This window comes from Macrobrachium rosenbergii, chromosome 6, assembly GCF_040412425.1.
Source record: "Macrobrachium rosenbergii isolate ZJJX-2024 chromosome 6, ASM4041242v1, whole genome shotgun sequence".
NCBI classification, from domain to species: Eukaryota; Metazoa; Arthropoda; class Malacostraca; order Decapoda; family Palaemonidae; genus Macrobrachium; species Macrobrachium rosenbergii.
The window spans coordinates 23124503-23145136 of NC_089746.1; the positions used below are offsets into that span (position 1 = coordinate 23124503).

The 20634-nt window shown below is 42.8% G+C and overlaps 2 protein-coding genes across 3 annotated transcripts in view; one reads left to right on the top strand and one right to left on the bottom strand.

The window, feature by feature from the left end:
* Positions 1-20634, top strand: part of Tbca (Tubulin binding cofactor A) — a 258271-nt gene that overhangs the window by 59030 nt on the left and 178607 nt on the right. The window lies entirely within an intron of this gene.
* Positions 1-20634, bottom strand: part of LOC136839313 (nascent polypeptide-associated complex subunit alpha, muscle-specific form) — a 69432-nt gene that overhangs the window by 39728 nt on the left and 9070 nt on the right. For both annotated transcript variants that reach the window (XM_067105186.1, XM_067105185.1), the window contains exons 6-9: positions 20473-20572; positions 19458-19806; positions 1288-1454; positions 579-832 (exon numbers count right to left, since the gene is read on the bottom strand). In XM_067105186.1, the coding sequence (XP_066961287.1) occupies positions 579-832; positions 1288-1454; positions 19458-19806; positions 20473-20572 (870 nt within the window). The remainder of the gene's footprint in view (positions 1-578; positions 833-1287; positions 1455-19457; positions 19807-20472; positions 20573-20634) is intronic.

Below are 20634 nucleotides of genomic sequence, written 5' to 3' on the forward strand. Positions count from 1 at the left end.
TGTACTTTAAAAAACAAAATAAAAGTTATGTTTAAAAGAAAAATATTCGTTAAAAAAAGTTTTTATCAATTCACCTGAAATTTTGTATGCATATTCGGACAAACTAGAGGTAAAACCTGTGGAAGTTTGAACACCGTCACTCAAAATTAATCTCCGACCCGCCGATACCCTTAAGCAGATTCTGGGTTTTGTGCTCTAACAGGCATTATCAAATGTAAAATCAAAATTGTTTTACCGTAGCATGAGAATGAGATGTTTTGTTGGTTGTACAGACTCAAATATTTTCTTATACACCAGCACATTCCCAATATTAGAACTTATGTCATTCCTGAATAAACTTAAAAATCATTCCACATTTCCAGACCCTTCTGTAAGATTCACAGCTGTCTGCATTAATATCATTCACATTTACTTGTCATTAAATCTGCATTGCCTTGCAAGTGTAATTTACCTCAGGGAAACAGCAATAAAAAGACATTCTTTGTATGTTCAAATCAAAGTTATTTAGTGTTACTAAATAGATTAATATTTGTCATTAATGCAGTGGACCCTCAAAATGAAAGCCATGGCTAACTTACCTTGCCTGGAATGTACGACATGACGCAGGCTATCTACACTTGGTGGAGCTGGTGGAGGTTGAGAACCACCTCTTGCTGAGAGTGGCGATGGGGTAGATGGAGCATGGGGAGGACTAGGCATTTGAGGTGGGGGTGGTGGAGGTGTTGATCTAGGCTCTATCTGTGCATATGTTTCACTGCCAACTCCTCTTGTACCCTCATAAATGCATGCATACATTTCATCAGCTGAGTCATCAGAGACAGTCATATAGTATCTGTAAATATGAAAAAATGCATAATAAACAGGTCTGCATAATCATACTTTCATTGGAAGTAACAGCACACACAATATTAAATACCAAATTCTAGTTTTCTGTACTACTTTTCATTTTTACCCTTAGCAGCTTCCCACTTAGCTATCTAACTTCTTTTAATGCTGTCTTGCTCTAACTTTCACCCCTCATAAACAAAGCCTTGTCAGCAAGCCTATGAGCTAGGAAATGGGGCTTAATGTTCTGATTAAACTACAATAAAATAATGAAGGATTGTTTTAAAAAACCCTTTAAAGACAACTAATAATAAATAAAAACCGATTTTAATTTTAAAACAAAACCAAATGACCTGGCACAAGAACTTGTTAATTGTATATAAATCAAAGTGTTTCACTGTCAGGTAGCGACACAGTATTGGTCCCTTAATTATAGCATGGGAAAAATATAGCCATAATTACCCTTCTCCTTCCATAGGCTGGGTTGCTTGTGATGACTGACTTGCAGCAGTACCTGCAGTTTGAGCTTTCAAGGCAGCTAGAGGTTCTCGGACACTTATGCTTGTATAGCCCCGAGAATCTTGAGAATCACCACTGAAATTCTGCTGCTGGGGTAACTCAATCCCTGCCTGAAAAATAAAATACCAAACTATTATGATAGAATCTACAAACAGCTGCTTTAATATACAAACAAGATTTATAAATGATATGCAGCAGAGCAAAATTGCTTTAACACTGCAACTGAATATTGCACAGAAAAATAATAGACACTGCAATGATTAATTAACCATTTGTGCATTTGAAGTACACTTAGAAAAAAGAGGGTTGCTAAATTACTCATGAATAAGGCCTTACTGTATAATCAAGCAAATTTTCAAAACAAAAGGAATTATCCCCTTGCCAAAAATAAGATCTGATGATATGAAAATAAAAAAGTATCAACCCTGAAAAGTAATCAGTAACAAAACATTTTCAGTTTTCCTAAATCAAAACAATCCTTAACAAAACACTGCAACAACATAAAAACACAAACATGTTGACAATGAATTCATGAAAATACAGTATAACATCATCACCTCTGGATCTGGAATATTTTGAATTAAAATGACCCTATATCATTACTCCAGATAACTGAATGCTGGAATACAATATTTTGAAGTGCAGATTACATCTCAGAAACTACATAAGCCTATATCTTTGCAATATGACATTTTTACATTAAAATAAAGTTTAATATACACTTACCAAATAATTACATAGCTATTGTTCCTACTTTACGCGGCAGCTCAAAATTTAAAATTTGCAGTAGCGCTCGTTTGTTTAAGGTGTAGTTATACTGCCCCGCCTACTTTTGGGGAAGGATTGGTACAACACAGCTAAAAAGTTCAGTTCATTTATGCTCTATGTCCATGAGAGGGGAGGAGAGAGGGGTCTGATCATGTAATTATTTGGTAAGTATTTATAAAACTTTATTTTATTATAAAAATGTCATTTTTATATAAGTAAATTACCAAATAATTACATAGCTGAATCCCACATTCACAGGAGGTGGGATACATGGACAAAACAACTCAAAAACACTCGGGGATGGAGATGAATTTGAAATAGGAATTTTATACATGAACTTACCTGTTGTTTACATATAGCTGTAATTCTCGATCTCGACAGAAAATTCAAAACTGGCGGTCCCGTAATATATGGTCAGGTGATCGACTACCGCCCTCTACCGGGGTGCCTAGATCCATTTCCATCAACAACTAATCATATTTTCTCTGTATCGGGGCGCGACTGTTCGTCTGCTCCTCTTCAGGGAAATTCATCGGTGCTTTTTTGTTTCTTCTTTGGTGAAGTACCCACTTTTGTTAGCGGTTCTGGCTTGTTTTTGGCTTTGGTTGAGATTTTTCTAGTTATGTCTGATTCAGGATCTCAAATTAGATATTCTTGAGGGTTGTAAACTTCCGAATGTCTCGGTCTAACATAGACCCTCACTCTTCTTGCTCTAACTGTAGAGGAAATTGTGCGAATCTGGATAGATGTGATGAATGATAGTCTTTGTCTGTTGATTGGCAAAAGTTGGTAAATATCAGACAAAATTAAGTAAAGATAGAGACACGTAAGGCTTGGCCAGAAGTTCCCTCCCAGAGTAGATAGTATTGCAGCTTGTTCTGTCCTGTACCCTCCCTGTTCCTATTCCTGCCGGATCCTGTTGTTTCGAACCCACTACCGTGTCAGACCTTCGGGCAGGGTGATGGTAAGATTGCGGCTCTTTTTCTCTCGATGAGAAGATTGGCCAGGATGTGAGTGCGATGTCTAGACATCAGTGTTGCGATGATAGTGTTGTGGAGGAGGTGACTGTTAGTCCCCCTCGCTCTCTAGGTGAGGCCTCATCCCGGCTCCCAGGGCTCAGGAAGACATGCCGAAAGCCGAGAAGGGAGGCGAGTGGGGTCTGCTCCTGGCTTGATTTCTCCCTCTAACAGTCCTGTTGCGTCCCAGGCTGTTGCAGCTCGCTATAGTAAGCGATGCGGAGGTGTCTTCTTGTGCTTCTGTTTCGATTAGGAGGAGTTGGAAGCAGTGGGAGTCTAATGAGCGCTGAAGGAAAGCGCGAAACACTCCAAGTCAAGTTCCTATCAGAAACTTTCGCCGCGTTCTCCTCTTCCGTCACTTGTAGCTTTTAGGATAGCTGAAGATCTCTTCTTCTTCAGGCAGTCCGGATGTGCGTTCTACGGATCGTAAGCGAGCGCCGGATCCTCCTGTTAGCATGCAAGTAGCGGCTTCCTTCCCGTTGGATCCCAAGTCGGCTTTTATGCCTCCGGTTCCTGCCCCCCTTTCGCAAGAGGACAAATTGGACAAGATTTTGAGACTTTTCGAAGGTTTTAAAGCTCCAGCACTTCAGGTTCCTTCTGCAACTGAGGCTCCGGTCTCTGCTCCCGCTCACGCACCTGGCGCCGCTTCCGCTCGCGCGCCTGGCTCCGCTTCCGCTCGCGCGCCTGGCTCCGCTTCCGCTCGCGCTCCTGGCGCCACTTCCGCCCGCACTGGCCGCACTCACGACGCTACTTTGGCGCTTGGCGCCTCTCAAGCGCTACGTTTCCAAAACTGCACAATGTTTGCGCTTCTAAGCGCTACAAGTAGTTTTAGGCGCCTCTTTGGCTCAGTCTTCTAAGGCCTGACTCCTCTCAAGCTCATGTTGGATGCGCTTGTGGTGGGAGCTCTTGGCGCCTCAGTGGCGTTCAGATACTCTCAAGAGGATAACGCCGGTTGGCTCGAGGCGTTTCTATCCGGTACTCAACTCTTCAAATTCTCTCCCCAGTTTCCGATGTTTGGAAGTAGATGATGTTCGTCTGCTCCTAATTAACTTTAGCATCTCTTACAACTTTTTGAAAGAAACATTTCAAAGACTTTGCTCCAGCTTCCCCTTCGTCTCCGACTCACTTGGTTGCCAAGGATTTTAAACACCTCCTTCCTCATTTCTGAAGCTGTGAGGTCCTGTCTGTTTGAAAGGCTCTCGAGGAGCAAGGATGGTTGACAAGAAAGATCTCGGAGATGAAACATCTTTGGCACCACACCATGTCTTTCCAAGTCTACTAGTTGGTAGTGTGAGACTGAGGAAGTCTTTTTTCCTTGGGAGACTCTGCCTCCTCAAGGGATTTCTCCAGCCTTGTGGATTCTGCCGTCAAACAGCTTTTTCTTTTAGTCCAAAGTCGACTAGATCTTGAATTGACCATCTGGTGGTTCCTTTGGGATACAGGAGATCAGCTCTTTTATTGACTGGTGTAGGGCGCGAGCAGGATAGTGAAAGTCTGTGATCTTCCCCAAGACTGCTACAGATCTCGTGCTATTTGGCCTGCCTGGACCGGAAGGCCGTATCATCACGAATGGCGAGCGTCAGAAATTGCCTCGTGACTGCTACGACATTTTAGAAGAGAAGAGCACATTGGATTTAGTTTGTGTGGAGTCTCCAGAGACGAAATCTGCTCCTCTTTTTGCTCCTTTGCTTAAGGAATCCCTTTTTCCCGCCACGTTAGTTAGGGAAATTTCGGAGGCTCTCTCACGGAAGTCTACTCAAGACCTACTGGCTCATTCTTGAAAAGACAGTTCGACTTCTCCAGTAGTACCCAGGCCTTCTTTCCCTGTATCCTCTAGGCCTTCTCAGATGCTCCTTCTCGGCCTTTTCCGTTAACTGAGAGGAAAATTCTCTTCTCATCCCCAGAAGCTGGGGGTACCATGATGAGTTCAAGGTCCGCCCAGCTACAGCAGTCGGAGCCAGACTAAAGTCGTTCTGGCAAGTTTGGGAGGCCAGAGCAGAACCTGGGTGATCAGCGTTCTGAGAAAGTGTTCCCTTCTCAGAGAGTCCTCCTTTAAAGAGTCTTAGCCAGTAGACTTCAGCGTATCATCCAGGGACTCAGAGAAACTTGTGGTGTTGGAGGAGGAGATTACTTCCCTCCTTCAAAGGGAGCCATAAGCTTGATCCTCGAACCTTCATCTCCAGGGTTCTACAACCGTCTGTTTCTGGTTCCAAAATCGTCAGGAGGATGGAGACCAGTCCTCGGCAATGGCGCCCTGAACAAATTTGTGCTTCAAACACCATTCAAAGTGGAAACCACACAGTCGGTTATCAATTCCTGAAGGAAGGAGACTGGATGGTGTCCCTCGATCTCCAGGGCCCTTATACTTTCATGTACCTGTCCATCCGAGATCAAAAGGGGAAATTCCCTACGGTTTGTGTTCAGAGGCAGGGGCTTTTCAATTCCAGGGCTCTTTGCTTGGCCTATCAACAGCCCCACAAAGTTTTACAAGGGCGATGGCTCCAATTGCGAAATGGCTTCACTTAGAGGGAATTCACATTTCCCTTTACCTCGACGACTGGCTGATCCGGTCTCCGTCAAAAGGCCAATGCATGAAGGACCTACAAAGGACCCTTTCTCTTACCGACGAATTGGGACTCATAGTAAATCTTCCAAAGTCACAACTCTCTCCATCTCAAGACTTGACTTATTTGGGAGTTCGGATGAACTCAGTTCTTTTCAGTTTTCGGCGATCTCAAGGATCGAGAAATGCCTGCTGAAAGTGAGATACCTGATGGCAGCCAAGACTTGTTCTGCCAAGGAATGGATGAGCCTTTTAGGCACCCTCTCATCGCTAGAGATGTTCGTCAGTCTGGGGAGGCTACACATGAGACCTCTTCAGTTCTTCCTACAGCAGATCTGGAACAGGAAGAAAGACACGGATTCGTTTGTTTTTCCTCTATCCACTCAAGTAAAGCAAGACCTGTCGTGGTGAGGAGCAGAGCAGAGGGCAAACCAGTCGAGGTTTGTCACTGGATTAAGAGGAACCCAGACTGATGTTGTTCTCCGGCCAGCTTCCAGGCGAGGGTTGAGGAGCAACATTGAGGATCTTCAAGTGTCGACAATTGGTCTTCATCCCATGAGACTGGCATAAATGCGAGAAAGAGAGTTGAGAGACAGTACATCTAGCCTTGGAACATTTACGTTGCTTCTGGTGGAAAACAAAAAGATATTAGTGCGCACGGACAACTCCACAGCTCACAAAAATGCATTGAAGAAACAGGAAACACTCACTCCACTTCTCTCTGTTCGAGATCGCAAAAGACCTGCTTTTGTGGTAGCAACCAAGAACATAGAGCTAATGTTTGCTTCATCCAGAATATAAGCGCGAAGCCGGATATCCTCAGCAGGTCACTCGGTCATTCCGATGAGATGGACCTCCACCAGAAAGTCTGCCGAGGCCTGTGGAAGGTTTGGGGAACTCCCATGTAGACCTGTTCATATGGGAAAACACGCAGACTACCTCTCTTTTTACTCTCCTGTTCCAGACCCAGAAGCATTAGCGGTGGATGCCATGCTCCTGGACTGGTCGGGTCTCTTCCTTTATGCATTCCCTCCCTTCAGGATGCTGGGAGAAGTCCTGAAAAAGTTTCGAGCACACAAAGGTGTGTCAATGATCCTTATAGCTCCATGGTGGCCAGGAGGAAGATCATGGTTTTCCAGAGCTACTGGAGGAGAAAGTAGTCGTTGGCCCAGGAGGTTGCCATTTAGACCAGACCTTCATGTGCCAGTTGCACATGAAAGTTTCCACTGGGCCCGTCAGATCTAAATCTGACAGGTTCGACTCTCGAACTCCCCAGGAGGAGGCTTCTCCTAGAAAAGAGTGGCGCCAGGCAATGGCTAGATCAACCAAGGCCCTCATCTACAAAGGTCTATCAAGCCAAAAGTGAGCGCTTCGGGGGTGGTGCTCGAGTCTGGAGTGTCTTCCACTTCTAAACTCCAACCGGGTGGCGGATTTTCTTTTGTTTCTGCACAGGAGAAAATTGGCTGTCGCGATTAAGAGGTATAGGAGTATGCTGGCTGACAGTTTCAGGAATAAGTGACCTTTCTCGGACTAAAGATGTGCAGAACTCATGTCCTTTGCACCACCACTAAAGGCAAAATCTCTTAGAGTGTACCGCATTGGAATTTGGATGTGTGGTGCTAAGAGTGGCTTACCTCCAGTCTTTTTGAGCCTTTGAGTTCCTGCTCGTTAAGGAATCTAACTAAGAAAGCTCTCTTTCTCTTGGCACTGGCCTCGGCAAAGAGAGAAGTAGTGGGATCATCCTCTCTGGACAAAGAGTTGTAGTTTTTGTGGATAGGCTGTAATTCCTTCACCTTGGGTTTCCTAGCTAAAACGAAAACCCTAGTAATCCATGGCCAAGGGAATTTCCATTCCTAGCCTATCCTGTGAGTGGAAAAAGCGGAGAGACTTCTCTGTCGGTCAGAGCATTGAAATTCTATATCTAGACAGGACCAGAAGTGTAAGAGGAACTCATGATTTTTTATGGTGCTCAACTAAGAACTTAAGAACCCTCTAATAAATGGTTGTCCTTTTGAAAGAACTGATTCAGGAGGCACACAAGGAATTAAGGGATGTGGATTTCCCCTTAGTTAAAGTGAGGCCTCATGAAATTAGGGCTATTACCTTCTTTAGCCTTCAAGAAGAACATGGCTTTAAAGGATTCTAGTTTCCAACTTATTGGAGATGTTGTTAATCCTGTTTTTGCCTCGCATTATCTGAGACAGATCGAGCACATATGAAGACTGATACGTTGGGCCCCTTTATTTAAATCTGACACGGTGATGAGCAAGGAAACCAGGCTCTAGATCCTCTCCTTAGGTTCCTTGGGTGCAGAAGTTTATTTCTTTTTGGTGAACTACTGGAGCCTAAGAGGTTAGATGGCCTAGTAGGTCTAATTTTAATATTAGGTTGGTGTGAGTTTTTATGGTTGGGTGATATGATGGTGGATGCTTTGAGTACTAAGCCTGAGCAGGGGCATTATATGCTTTGGTTGATTGTGTGTCGGGCGGCTGGGCCAGACCTTTCTGCCGCCAACGGCACAAGTCTCACAGGTACTCATTGCAGTTGCACTAAGGATGGCAGGTTACAGAGGCGGTAACCGAGAAGCAACTGCCCTTAACTTGGTAGGATCCAAAGTTAAGGCGTTTTTTCTTAGCCTGATGATCGGTTTTCCATTTTAACGCACTTACAGCTGTGTCCATGCCCCACACTTCTCAATGTGGCAATCAGCTATATGTGCAAACAACAGGCTGGATTTCATGTATAAATGACATTTTTATAATAAAATAAGATTTTATATCATACTTACCTGTTGTTTACATACTCCTAAACACATTCCCACCCGCTCCACTTGAGGACAAGGGGACATAGAAAATATGATTAGTTGTTGATGAAATGGATCCAGGCACGGTGCAGAGGCGGGAGTAATTAAATCACCTGACCACCATATATTAGCGGGACCGCCAGTTTTGAATTTTTTTCTGTCGAGATCGAGAATTACAGCTATATGTAAACAACAGGTAAGTATGATATAAAATCTTATTTTATTATAAAAATGTCATATTTAGCTAGCATCATGAAATGCTTGTTGTAACCTTACCTGGTGAGGGAGCTACGGCAGGTGGGTACTGCCTCTGGTCGGAGCTCCTCTCGACCTGTAGTCGCATGGCGGTAGAGACAAGAGTTGCCTCTACTTCAGTGGGTGCTTTGCAATGTAGAAGTTAATCGCAGGTCGCCAAAGCTAACACTCCACATCAAAATGTGCGTGTGCCCTTGCTCTGGGTGCAGTACAAAATATGATCAGAATTTTAAAACCTACACCACAAACTTGTTACAAAATCAAACCAACTGATGGTACTCACAACACAGTACCAATCAGGCTTCCCAAGAAAACACCAATCCTCATTCAAGGAGAGTGGACAGAGGAAAAAACAAGAAATTCCTCCTATCCCTCTTCACCCCACACCATGCCAGCTGCGAAAAACAGGCCTAGAGTACTGCAATTTTTGTAAGTTGTTTCCACGTCACGCAGGTAGAACATTGCAAAAACTGATTTGCATCTCCAATATGTGGATTGTAGGAGAAGACAGTGATAGATTGCACTTGAAGGCCAAGGAAGTCGCTACTGCTCTAATTTCATGTGCTTTGACCTTGTATAAAGGAAAAACATCCTCCTGGATCTTGGTGTGTGATTCAGAAATCACAGTTCTTAAAGCGTGTTAAGGCATTCTTGGATGATGGCTGACTGGGATTTTTAAGTGAACACCATAGATTTGGAGAAGGGCCTCTAACTTCTTTGGTTCTTTGTAAATACTCACGAAGAGAACAAACTGGGCAGAGGAGTCTATCTTGATCTGCTTGACCTAGAATATTAGCCAGGCTCTTGACTGTAAAGGAGCGTGGCCAGGGATTAGAGGGGTCTTTGTTCTTCGCCATAAAACCTAAGGTCAGGGAGCAGGTAGCATCACCTTGCGAGAAGCCTACTCTCTTATCAAAGGCATGTAGCTCGCTAACCCTCTTCGCCATTTCTAAGGTCATAAGAAAAAGCGTCTTTCTTGTCAGATTTTTAAGAGAGGAGGATTCTAGAGGTTCAAAGGGAGGGCCTGAAAGCCATTTGAGGACAATATCCAAATTCCACGCTGGATCCGGGCTTCTATCTTGCTTAGTAGTATTCAGGGACTTTATTAAATCACTGAAGTCCTGGTTTAATGCAAGATCTATTCCTCTGTGCCTGAAGACAGAATTCAACATAGATCTGTATCCCTTGATGGTTGATGTGGCTAGACTTTTTAAGGATCTGAGGAACAGCAAAAAATCTGCGATCTGAGTTACAGTCGTTTGAGCAGAGGATATATTTCTGTCTCAACACCAGCTCCGAAAGACTGTCCACTTCAATTGGTAGACTGCAGCAGAAGATCATCGCCTACATCCTGCAATAGCTTCTGCAGCCTTCCTTGAAAACCCTTTTGCTCTGACAAGCTCCCTGACAGTCTGAAGCCTGTCAGAGCGAGAGTGGATAAGCCTCAATGAAAACAAAGAAAATGGGGCTGCCTGAGAAGATTTCTCTTCTGAGGTAGAAGCCTTGGATAGTCTACTAGTAGGCTTAGAAGGTCTGGGAACCACTCCTTGTGTGGCCAAAAGGGAGCCACTAGGGTCACTGATACACTGCTGTGGGTGTTGAACTTCCTCAACACTTCTCTTGCCATGTTAAAGGGAGGAAAGGCGAAGACGTCGAGACCCGTCCAATCTTGCAACATGGCATCTGTCGCCTACGCTTGCAGATCTGGAGTCAGGGAACAGTACAGAGGGAGACAGTGGTTTCTTGACGTTGCAAACAGGTCTACTGTCAGCTTTCCCCACCGTTTCCAGAGGTTGGTGCACACCTGTGGATTGAGTGTCCACTCCGTCGGTAGAACCAGTTTGCAGGAGACAGTGACACCCCTGTTGCTAATCTGTCCCCTGCCAGCCACCACCGAAGGTTCTCCTTGATTTCAGGGGTGATTCTGAAGATGAACAAATCTGGAAATATCTTTCTCCACCAGTTGGCTTTGAGATAGAACTGAAGGGGTCTGATGTGTAGGCTGCCCAGAGGTACAAACTTCTCAGTTGATGACAGAGTTCCCACAAGGCTCATCCAAGCATTGTCCAAGCAGGACAGAAGAGACATGAATTCTTGAACTTTCAAAATGCAGTTGCGAATCCTTTGTTGGGATGGAAAAGCCCGAAAATTCAGAGAATCTATCACTATCCCCAAATAAAGAATCGACTGTGTGGGGATTAATTGTGATTTCTTGAAGTTTATCAGCAATCCTAGGTCTTGTGCAAGTTGAAGGGTCTTCTGAAGGTCTTCCGTGCATTGGGCTTCTGAAGGGGAGATAGGAGCCAATCGTCCAGATATAAGGGCACGCTGATTCCTATAAGGTGTAGCCACTTCGCTGAAGGAGCGAGAACTCTGGTGAAAACTTGAGGTGCCATGGAAAGGCTGAAGCACAAGGCCCAAAACTGAAAGACCGTCCTGGAACACGAATCTCAGATACGTCCTGGAATCCTGGTGAACTGGAATGTGGAAATAAGCGCCCTCCATATCTATTGCCAACCATCCAATCCCCGATGGATGGCTGACAGGACCGATTGATTTGTTTCCATCTTGAATTCGTAGCTTGGACAAAGAAGTTCAGAACACTGACGTCCAGGGCAGGTCTCCATCCCCTGGATGACTTGGGGACTACGAAGAGGCAGTTGTAAAAGGCCTCTGTGCTCGTGTCGTCGACTTTCTCCACTGCCTGTTTATCGAGCAGAGCCGAAACTTCTCGAGACGGCTGAAATCCTCTCTGAGCCTACAGAGTAGGCTGTCAACTTGATGGGAGAGGTTACTAAGGGAGGTTTCCCCCTGATGGGGACAGAGTAGTCCTCTTTCAAGACTTGAAGCAACAAGGATCTACTTTCCTTGATTCCCAACTGTTCCAAAAAAGTAGTAGTCTTGCTACCATTGGAGCACTGAGGACAGGTAGCTCACTTGCGAGAGGTGGTTTTACTAGAGGGTTGTTTGCTGGGTCGCACTGGATGCAAATTGGTTCTCAGACGGGACTGGACGCAACGTCTACTCCCTTGAAAGGGTTGCTGAGGGAATGGAAAAGTAGTTCTGGTCAGAGGAACTGCAGTGGAAGAAGGACGTGTCGAGATCCTAGTCCTCTTGGTGGACTGAGCGAGTAAATCTTGGGGGGATTTCTTCTGCAATTCTCCTGCCACCCGTTCTAAAGTCTCCTGAGGAAATAAGCTGTTGCTGTCCAAGGGAGCAAACAAAAGGGAAGAACGTTGAAAAGGAGTGACCCCCTTAGAGATGAACGAGCACCATAAGTCTCGTTTCTTCAGTACACCAGTAGTGGAAATGGTGGCTAGTTCATTGGCACTGTCCCTGTCCCTTACTGCACGATCTGTGCAAGCCAGAACCCCCAGCCAGTCCAAAGCAAAATTCTCTTGAAATGATGCGCAGTCTTCGATCTTCTTCGCTAGCACACCAACGGTCCAATCGAGGAAACTCAGAACCTAGAAAACCTTAAAAATATCTTTCGGCAAACGGTTCAGTTCCGATGAGGTAAACAAAATCCAGGCGGACGAGAAAGCTGACCAACGAGTAGCGTCAATGAGACTGGAGAAGTCCCCTTGAGAGGAGGCAGAAACTCCCAAGGATGGAACTTCCCCAGTGGAATAGGACAGATACTTTTGACGTATCACATGAGAAGGAGGCGCACAGAACGCAGCTTTACCAATGTCTCTCTTCTCTGACAACCATATGGTGATATGTGTGAAAGCTTTACTGGAGGAGGACACAACCATACGCGGGAATTCTGCTGCTCCTAACGGTTGTTGCATCGTAAACGCCAAACCTGGAGAAGAAGGGGTGGCTAGAGAAAAGAAGTCTGGGTAGCATACCAGGAAGAACCGTAACAGGGCTGCGTGGTTCGATGTAGGATCATCCTCCTCTACAGGTTCCTCTTCAGAAGAAATTGGAGGATCTGAAGGCGCTTGATTGGTTGTAGATGGGTTCTGCAGCAGGTTCAAGAAGTTATCTAAATGTCAATGAATAGGGACTAGGGAAGGATCCTGAACCGCAAGGGGATCGGCATGAGTCACACCAGAGACAGCAAGTCCCACCTGTGGCGCCGGATGGATGCTGAAAGGCGGACAAACATCAACACTGGCGCCCACTAACACTGGACGCTTGGTCCCTGGATGTCCGCTCTCTGATCTGGCAGACAGATCTGAAGTCTGCAATTCGGACACTATGCTCCCAAAAGGAGGATGCTTGGAAGCTAGGTGTCCACAAGGCAGATACTTGGACACTTGATGTCCAAGCACAGAACGTTCTAACAAAACACGATTGCTCTTGGAACACATGAACACTGGCCGTCCACTTGTTGGACGCGCGGACAACGGACGCTCCAACGAGTGTCACTCGGACACTGATTTCTCACAACCGGGCATTACTCTCTTGGACTCTGGGCGTTCGGACACTGGATAACCATACACTGGACTAACGGACACTTTCTTACATACAGGTACAGGTAGTCGTTGACTTACGACCTATGCGACTACGACTGACCGACTTTACGACGGCTACGACAATATAATATATATAATAATATTTAATTTTATATTTTGCTAAAATACGTCGAAGCGCCTTCAGCGTCGATACTTTTTTCCCGCTACCGCAGCGCACTCATATCCGAGAGATGCTCAGCTTTCCGGCAACATAGTGTGTTTGTGTTGTTCAAAATGGTAAAAGATTCATATTTTTGTAATGTATTTTGTATTTCTATTTTTGCAAATAAATCAAATGTACAGTAATAACAAATTACCGTATTTGATGGCTTATAATAAGCATGTCTGCATAGGACGCACCCCAATTTCAGCAGGACACTGAGGGAAAAAAATAAGGTTTCCTAGCCTATGCTCATATGATTTTGGTAAGTAAAACTGTAGTATTAGGTTATCATATGCATATTGTTTCTTACCAACAGAATCAACAAAAAACATTAATAAAGAAGTTATTTACCATATTTATATTTATCAAAATATGTATTATACAATCAGCCATTTACTACGATCGAATGTTTCGTCTGCTGCTGAAAGCTACCTCATAGGTTTACCAATAGATCGCAACACATTCATTTGTAAACATTGTTTCTTACCGCCAGAATCAACAAAAACATTAATAAAGATGTTACCTACGGTAATATATGTTATATATATCCATTATATATTATAAAAGTATGCAATCAAGGGGTAAAATTCAATAAATAAAAGTGTTTCCTATGTAACAGCTCGAGTCTTGTGAGCAACTGAACAAAGCCATGTTATTATTCTTAAAAGAGAATGCTAGCACGAGTTACGAAGTATCAACTCAACGAAGCCTTGTTATTATGCCTAAAGAGAATGGTAGCAGGAATTGTCAACCACCAATTGATCGAAGCCATGTTGTTATGCGTAAAGAGAATGTTAGCAGGAATTGCCAATTACCAACTGAACGAAGCCTTGTTATCCGTAAAGCTCTCGAGATAATCACCAATAGGTGGCAGCACACGTACTGTTTATATCTATAAATGTGGAATGCGGCGATCCGCTGTAGACTACGATAATGATATTAACATTTTAATGAAAATATTGATAATAACAACGTAGATATTGATTATAATACTAGCAGTAGTAATTACGGTGATGGTAATTGTGATAATGATAAATAATTATAATAAACTTTGTTTTTTAATAGGTTATTAGGATAACACCGAATTTTACACTAGGCTACAACATCTACGTGACGTTTCATGTATAATTTCCACCAAAATTCTTAAATTTTGAGCCTACATTATGTACATAGGGACGCAGGGGATTTTTAGGCCATTTTTTTAAAAAGTGCGTCTTATACGCCACAAATACGGTATGTATTTAATTCAAACCTATAAATAAACAAAAGTAAATAATACGTCATACGTGTAGCCGATTGGCAATGCAAATGGCGGATAAGAAAATGTAAACAGACCAGACAGATGGCTTGAATGCCTACAATAAAAATGTTAAATACAGTAATAAAAGTAAGTATTAATCAAGGAGTTCAAGCATGATAAGATTTCATATGCTAAACGTAAAAATAGGTACTATACATGCACATTTTTTGGATAATATAAAATGTATATGTAGGCTAGTCATACTTATGATATATGATGGATAATATACGGTAGGTACAGAATACATGTACATATGTGGTTGGTTGACTTACGACGAGATCGACTTCTGACCACTCTGTCAGAACCTAATGCCGTCGTAAGTCGACGACTACCTGTACTTTATGGTGCTCGATGTCCATTGAAAGGGACCGAGAAGCTTGAGGAGACTCCCAAAAACTACAAGAGGGCAGAGAACTACAAGCCCTATCCAATGCTTGCTTACAAAACGGGGGAACGTCCTCGTCCATCGGACGCCAGACCTTTTCAATGGTCTTGAAACACTGGCAAATCGCTGACCACGCTTATGAGTGCCAGAGTCCAAGCCACTAGAAGATAAAGCATGTATGTCTATTCAGATGCCTTTTCAACGGCGATCCTCCGAGACCTGGTACGGGTCGACAACAGGCTTGGATGAGGCGACGACTACTCGTGGGCAAACCCCACCAACCTCCCTTGGACTGCCAGTTTGCTTCCTCCCAGGTGAGCAAGGGGAGTTTAGCAGGGACCTTGGTCTAGGAGCATCGGTGGGACGAGTAGCTGCCCCCTCCACTGACAGTGCACTCACACTGTTGAATTTGTCCATAAGGACATGCACAGAAATCCCAATTTGGGAAACAGTGTTCACCAATAAATCAAATTTCTTGTCCACACATGCTTCTAGGCTGGCAATGGTGTTGGGATCAGAAGAATGAGAGCCAGGGATTGGAGTTGTAGGGAAAGTCGGAGGACTTGAGATAGGGGGGAAAAAGCAGTTCCAGGTGTTGCATGAATAGGTAAAGGAGTCCCATCAACCCCCAAAGACTAAGCCTGACTAGCGGAAGCCTTCGCTTTAGCCCTAGCAGTAGCTTTCCTAATTCTGTCACACTGTAATTTGTTTAAGTATGCATAAAGTCTTTCACTTCCCCTTATCCCAGTCTCTACACTCATCACAGCAAAATTCAGGAGAGCAAACTTGTTCCCTGCACCAACTACAAACAGTATGATTGTCATAGTTGGCTGAAGTCAACCTATTCTTACAGCCCTTACTACAATACCTTATACTGTACTAGAAAGGCTAGAAACTGACATGATTAATTAATAAGTCAAAATCGGAAAGTCACAAAAGAGAAGTCTGAATTAGCTAAGCTAATTAACAGGACTGCTCTACCAAAAAGAACAAGTACAGGCAGTCCCCGGTTTACGACGGGGGTTCCGTTTTTACACCCGTCGTAAACCGAAAATCGTCGTAAGCCTAAAAAAATCCCAAGAAAACCTTACTTTTAACGCTTTGGGTGTAATGAAAACGATGTAAACTGCATTTTTATTGAGTTTTTCATAAAAAAAACCCTCCAAATTTTGATTATCCTGTCGTTTTGGAGCCATATTTCTTCCGTCGGATCAGCGTACGATGCGTCGTAACCCTGGAACATGCGTCATAAACCGGGAAATAATTTCTGATGAATATATTTGAAAAGCGTCGTAACCTCGGAACGTTGTAAGCTGGACCCATCGTAAACCGGGGACTGCCTGTACTTCACCAAATGAAGGATAACGGCAGTCGTCCGGTGAAAAAGAACAAATTCCGAGCTGCTTATGACCAAGAGTTCAGTCATTAACTGGCAGAAATGAACTGAGCTCTTTAGCTGTGTTGTGCCTATCCTTCCCCGAAAGTGGTCGGGGCAGTATAACCACACCTTAACAAACGAGCGCTACCGTGAATTTTAAATTTTGAGCTGCCACGTAAAGTAGAAACAATAGCTGTGTAATTATTCGGTAAGTTACTTATATAAAACAATATTTTACAGCTAGGTCATATCAATGCTATTGTTTCTCAACACGTTTCCCCAATACACAACTAATGGAGGTAAGATTAATCTCCACAATGGTCTCTAAGAATCATTGTAATACTCTAATGTAATGAAAAACCCTCAATGGGCAAAGAAAAGCCTCTGCATAAAAAAAAACAATGAGGCTGCACTGGCAAGTAGGGTATGGGTACCTTTATGACAACTGGTTGTCTGGACCTTGGCAACAAAGCTAGAACGAAAAAAATTTTGACTGCTCGTTCTCATACCTCAAAGTTGCAACAGCTATGGTAATAGGAACCTGCCTTCATGGAAAAAGGGCAGTAGAACTACCTTCTAACCAACTTATTAACATCATTGGTGAGACTGAGAGCCTCAAAAAAGGTTCCGAGGGGAGCTAAATTGTCCAATGAGGAAGCCTTTCATGAAATGCCAGATGGGATTTCTGAGGGCCATAGATAGTGACTTTCAGTCAGTGGTGTTGCTAATACCTGAGATAGGACTGTTCTACACCCCCTGAAACCTGATGAAGACCACAGTCACAGGGAAAGAGGTGTTGAATGGAATGGATAAATAACTTTGGAAGAGCAGCTGCTAGAAGTTGTCCTATCAATCCTGCTGAACCCACAGTAGAACAACCTGCACTATTGTATACGGTCAGAGGCTCTGAACTTCATTAGCATCTGAATGATTCAACTGAATGGAGGAAAGTGGATCACATCAAGGCAATCTCAACTTTAAATCAAAGAGCCGAGCTTCTAGGCTAATGAGGTTTATCATGATAAGTTTCATCCTCCTACAGGAAAACTTGAAAAAATCTCAATTCTATTGGGCTGTGCCCAGTTGAAGGCTTCACTATCATCTGAAACACAAGTTCCTTCCTGATTCTTGAGGAAAGTGGAGTTGTCTGCAAAATTTTCCAGTAAGAATAACAGTTTGAGAAACAAGACCACCAACATCAATTTCTGCAGGTTGATGTGCTATGTCCTGTCTACTTCTGACCAGGTCCTTATTACCTGCTAACCAAAGAAAAACTTTTCTTACCTAGTGTATAAATGACTGTAAAACACAAAATTAATGAGCCATTAGTCCTACCAATTTTGGAGAATGAACAGACTTATTTCTGAGATGGCAACAGGGTGAGCATATGAGAGAGCAACAGATGAGCAATACTTTATAAGTTGCAACCTCAGGGACAAGATCCTGCAGCACCAGTCTTTCCATGGATGGCAGCTATCCTGTCAGAGACTACTACCCATGGGCTAGAAGACCTGGCTGATGCTGATACTCCTGGATCAAAGAAAGGACCTCAAGATCATGTCTGCTGAATGACCCGCTAGTGCTGTCAGTGTTAACGTCCATTACCAGACACTTTACTCTTCAGGATGGAAAAAAAGCTGATTTCCTCCAACCGAGCTGCTGCCCCAGGTACTAGGCCCTGGGTTCCTGAAAGAGACCCAATTTTCCCACAGTCCTGTTATAGTATCCACAGCTACCAGCAGAACTTCCAATGTATTTCCCTAACATATTCAGAATGCTCCTGGAGCCAAGTTCCAGTTGAAGACCTGAAGAGCAGTTGCTAGGCTGAGACAAATGAAACAATACTGAAATATCTTACCCTTCGGATGAAGCATAAATATCTAAACAGAACAGGATATATTGGCCTGTGTAAGTATCCTAAGTGGATTTGATCAGGGAGTTGCTAGTGAAAATCTGAGCCTCTTAACATGCCCAGATGATGCTTGTTGCTCAACTGTACAGAACTGGTATCTGTATGTACTTCAATTATTAGCGGACATCCTAGGTCCCTGCCAATCTAGATGGGATTTGAAACAGACATACATCATCACGTTCCACAGCAACCCACACACCCTGCACCTTTACCTCCTGTAGGCATTGAGTGAAGTTTTTTTTAGAAGTTACTACTGCAGCAATGCAGACAGATACATAGGCTACACACATTCACACACCCAAATACACACATAGTCACACATACAGGTTTTGTGTATACAGTACATATTTATTCTATAAAATATTAAGTAAACTTTTTCATGTTATTGTAGGGAAATGTAGAGGTATGGTATAAGCCTAGTATGTTGCTGGTGCAATATGCCAGATAGATTTATTAACCTGGTGTTGTAGACACTGTACAAAAACAGTACACATTTAGTTTATGTAGGCTACTAATGTGCAGTACAAATTTTACTGCATTTCTGTAAGTTAGTACAAATTTTACTGCATTTCTGTAAGTTTATTAACAAACCTAATCAATTTCTCTTACATTTGATGTTATGTTTATTATTAGGTTCTGGCAAATGTAAGGTTCTTTATGTATATATTTCCACTCATTTTATCAAATTTCATGTTATAACTCATAAAAGTTAAGTATACCTTAGTTTAACCAGACCACTGAGCTGATTAACAGCTCTCCTAGGGCTGGCCCGAAGGATTTGACTTATTTTACGTAGCTAAGAACCAATTGGTTACTTAGCAACGGTTATAACTCATAGGATTAGCTATCTCAGCAAAGGCTGAGTTTCATCTATTTAAAGATCACAAGTACTTACTGTAATTAGGTAATCATAACAAAATACCCAAAATGAAAACACAAAGAATTAAGCATACATACCTCTTCGTTTTGCTACATAAAAGAAAAATGTCATATATAAATAAGATGAATAACAGGTCATTCGTAAAATCTGATATATTAAAAGTTATAGTGTAATACCATAATTTCACTGTAAACATGAATAATAAAGTAATATAAAACATCACTTACATGAAGAAGTGGTGGTGTCATATAAGGCAGCTCTTCATTTGCTGGAGTTCGTCCTGAGATAGCCATGGCTGCAGGGATTTCTGCTGATGGAGGTCTGTCAGCAGCTGTTCCTGCACCATGTGGGGATGTTGGTGATGGCTCTGAGCCTGGAGTTATGGAAGATCGGGTGGTGAGATGGGGTGACCTTGGAGATGACGGTCCCTTAGCTGATGATGCCGAGGTCACAGAGGTAGACATAAGTCCACTTTCAGCAGGGGCTGTTCCTTGAGTAGACTCCTCTTCTATGTCAAATCGTTTTTCGGGGACAGGTGGTGCTGGTTCGTAGGTACTTTCTCCCTTCCATCCAGCACTAAACAGAACAAGGAAAATGTCATATTAATTCTTTTTCACGAAAATCAAGCATTCCTAAATACATTCAAGTTTTTAGGGAACTGACTTTCTTTACTACCATCACAAATACGGCATACTGAGAAGTGTGATGGAAAGGAAGAAAGATTGAAGAAATATAAGAATGTTTGATGACAGTGAAGACCTGCAAAAAAATTGCTCTTGCAACTACAGGGGCAGTAGCTTAATACTAATTTTCAGGTTATCTCACTAACACTGTAACAAAAACAGTATTTTGCATCATTTCTGAGTGGATTTCTTTCTCTGCCTTTCAAGGACATAAGCACAAAAAAGTTATTGGGATGTTCATTTGTGCTGATAAACCTCAGCATAATCAGTTTATATTAGAACTCATTAAATTTTCTACTATATGACACTACATTTATATGGTAGCTCCACAAATACAGTATTTTACTCTAAAAAATTTGGCAGGAAAATAAACTTTTGAAAATAAAGCTCCAGGGTCCAAAAGATATATGTAAAAAAATTTCCTGTTTTCTATTACTATTGCAGTGTTACCTAGACCATGAGTTAACATCTTTTGCTCAAGTAGGGAAGGCCCAAAAAGTTACTTCCTTATTTTAAGCTTACTAAAATAAATAAAAGACAATCTTCATAAAATACTAACCCTTTATCTTTGGTAATAGCTTTGGGGTCATCATAATTATCGGTATCAGTTTCTGGATCCTCAGAATCGTCTCGGACCACTTTCGCATATGGATGATCCTCTGTTAATGCAAAGTAACCATGAGTGAAAACACTATAATATAATATATTGTAAACTCACATT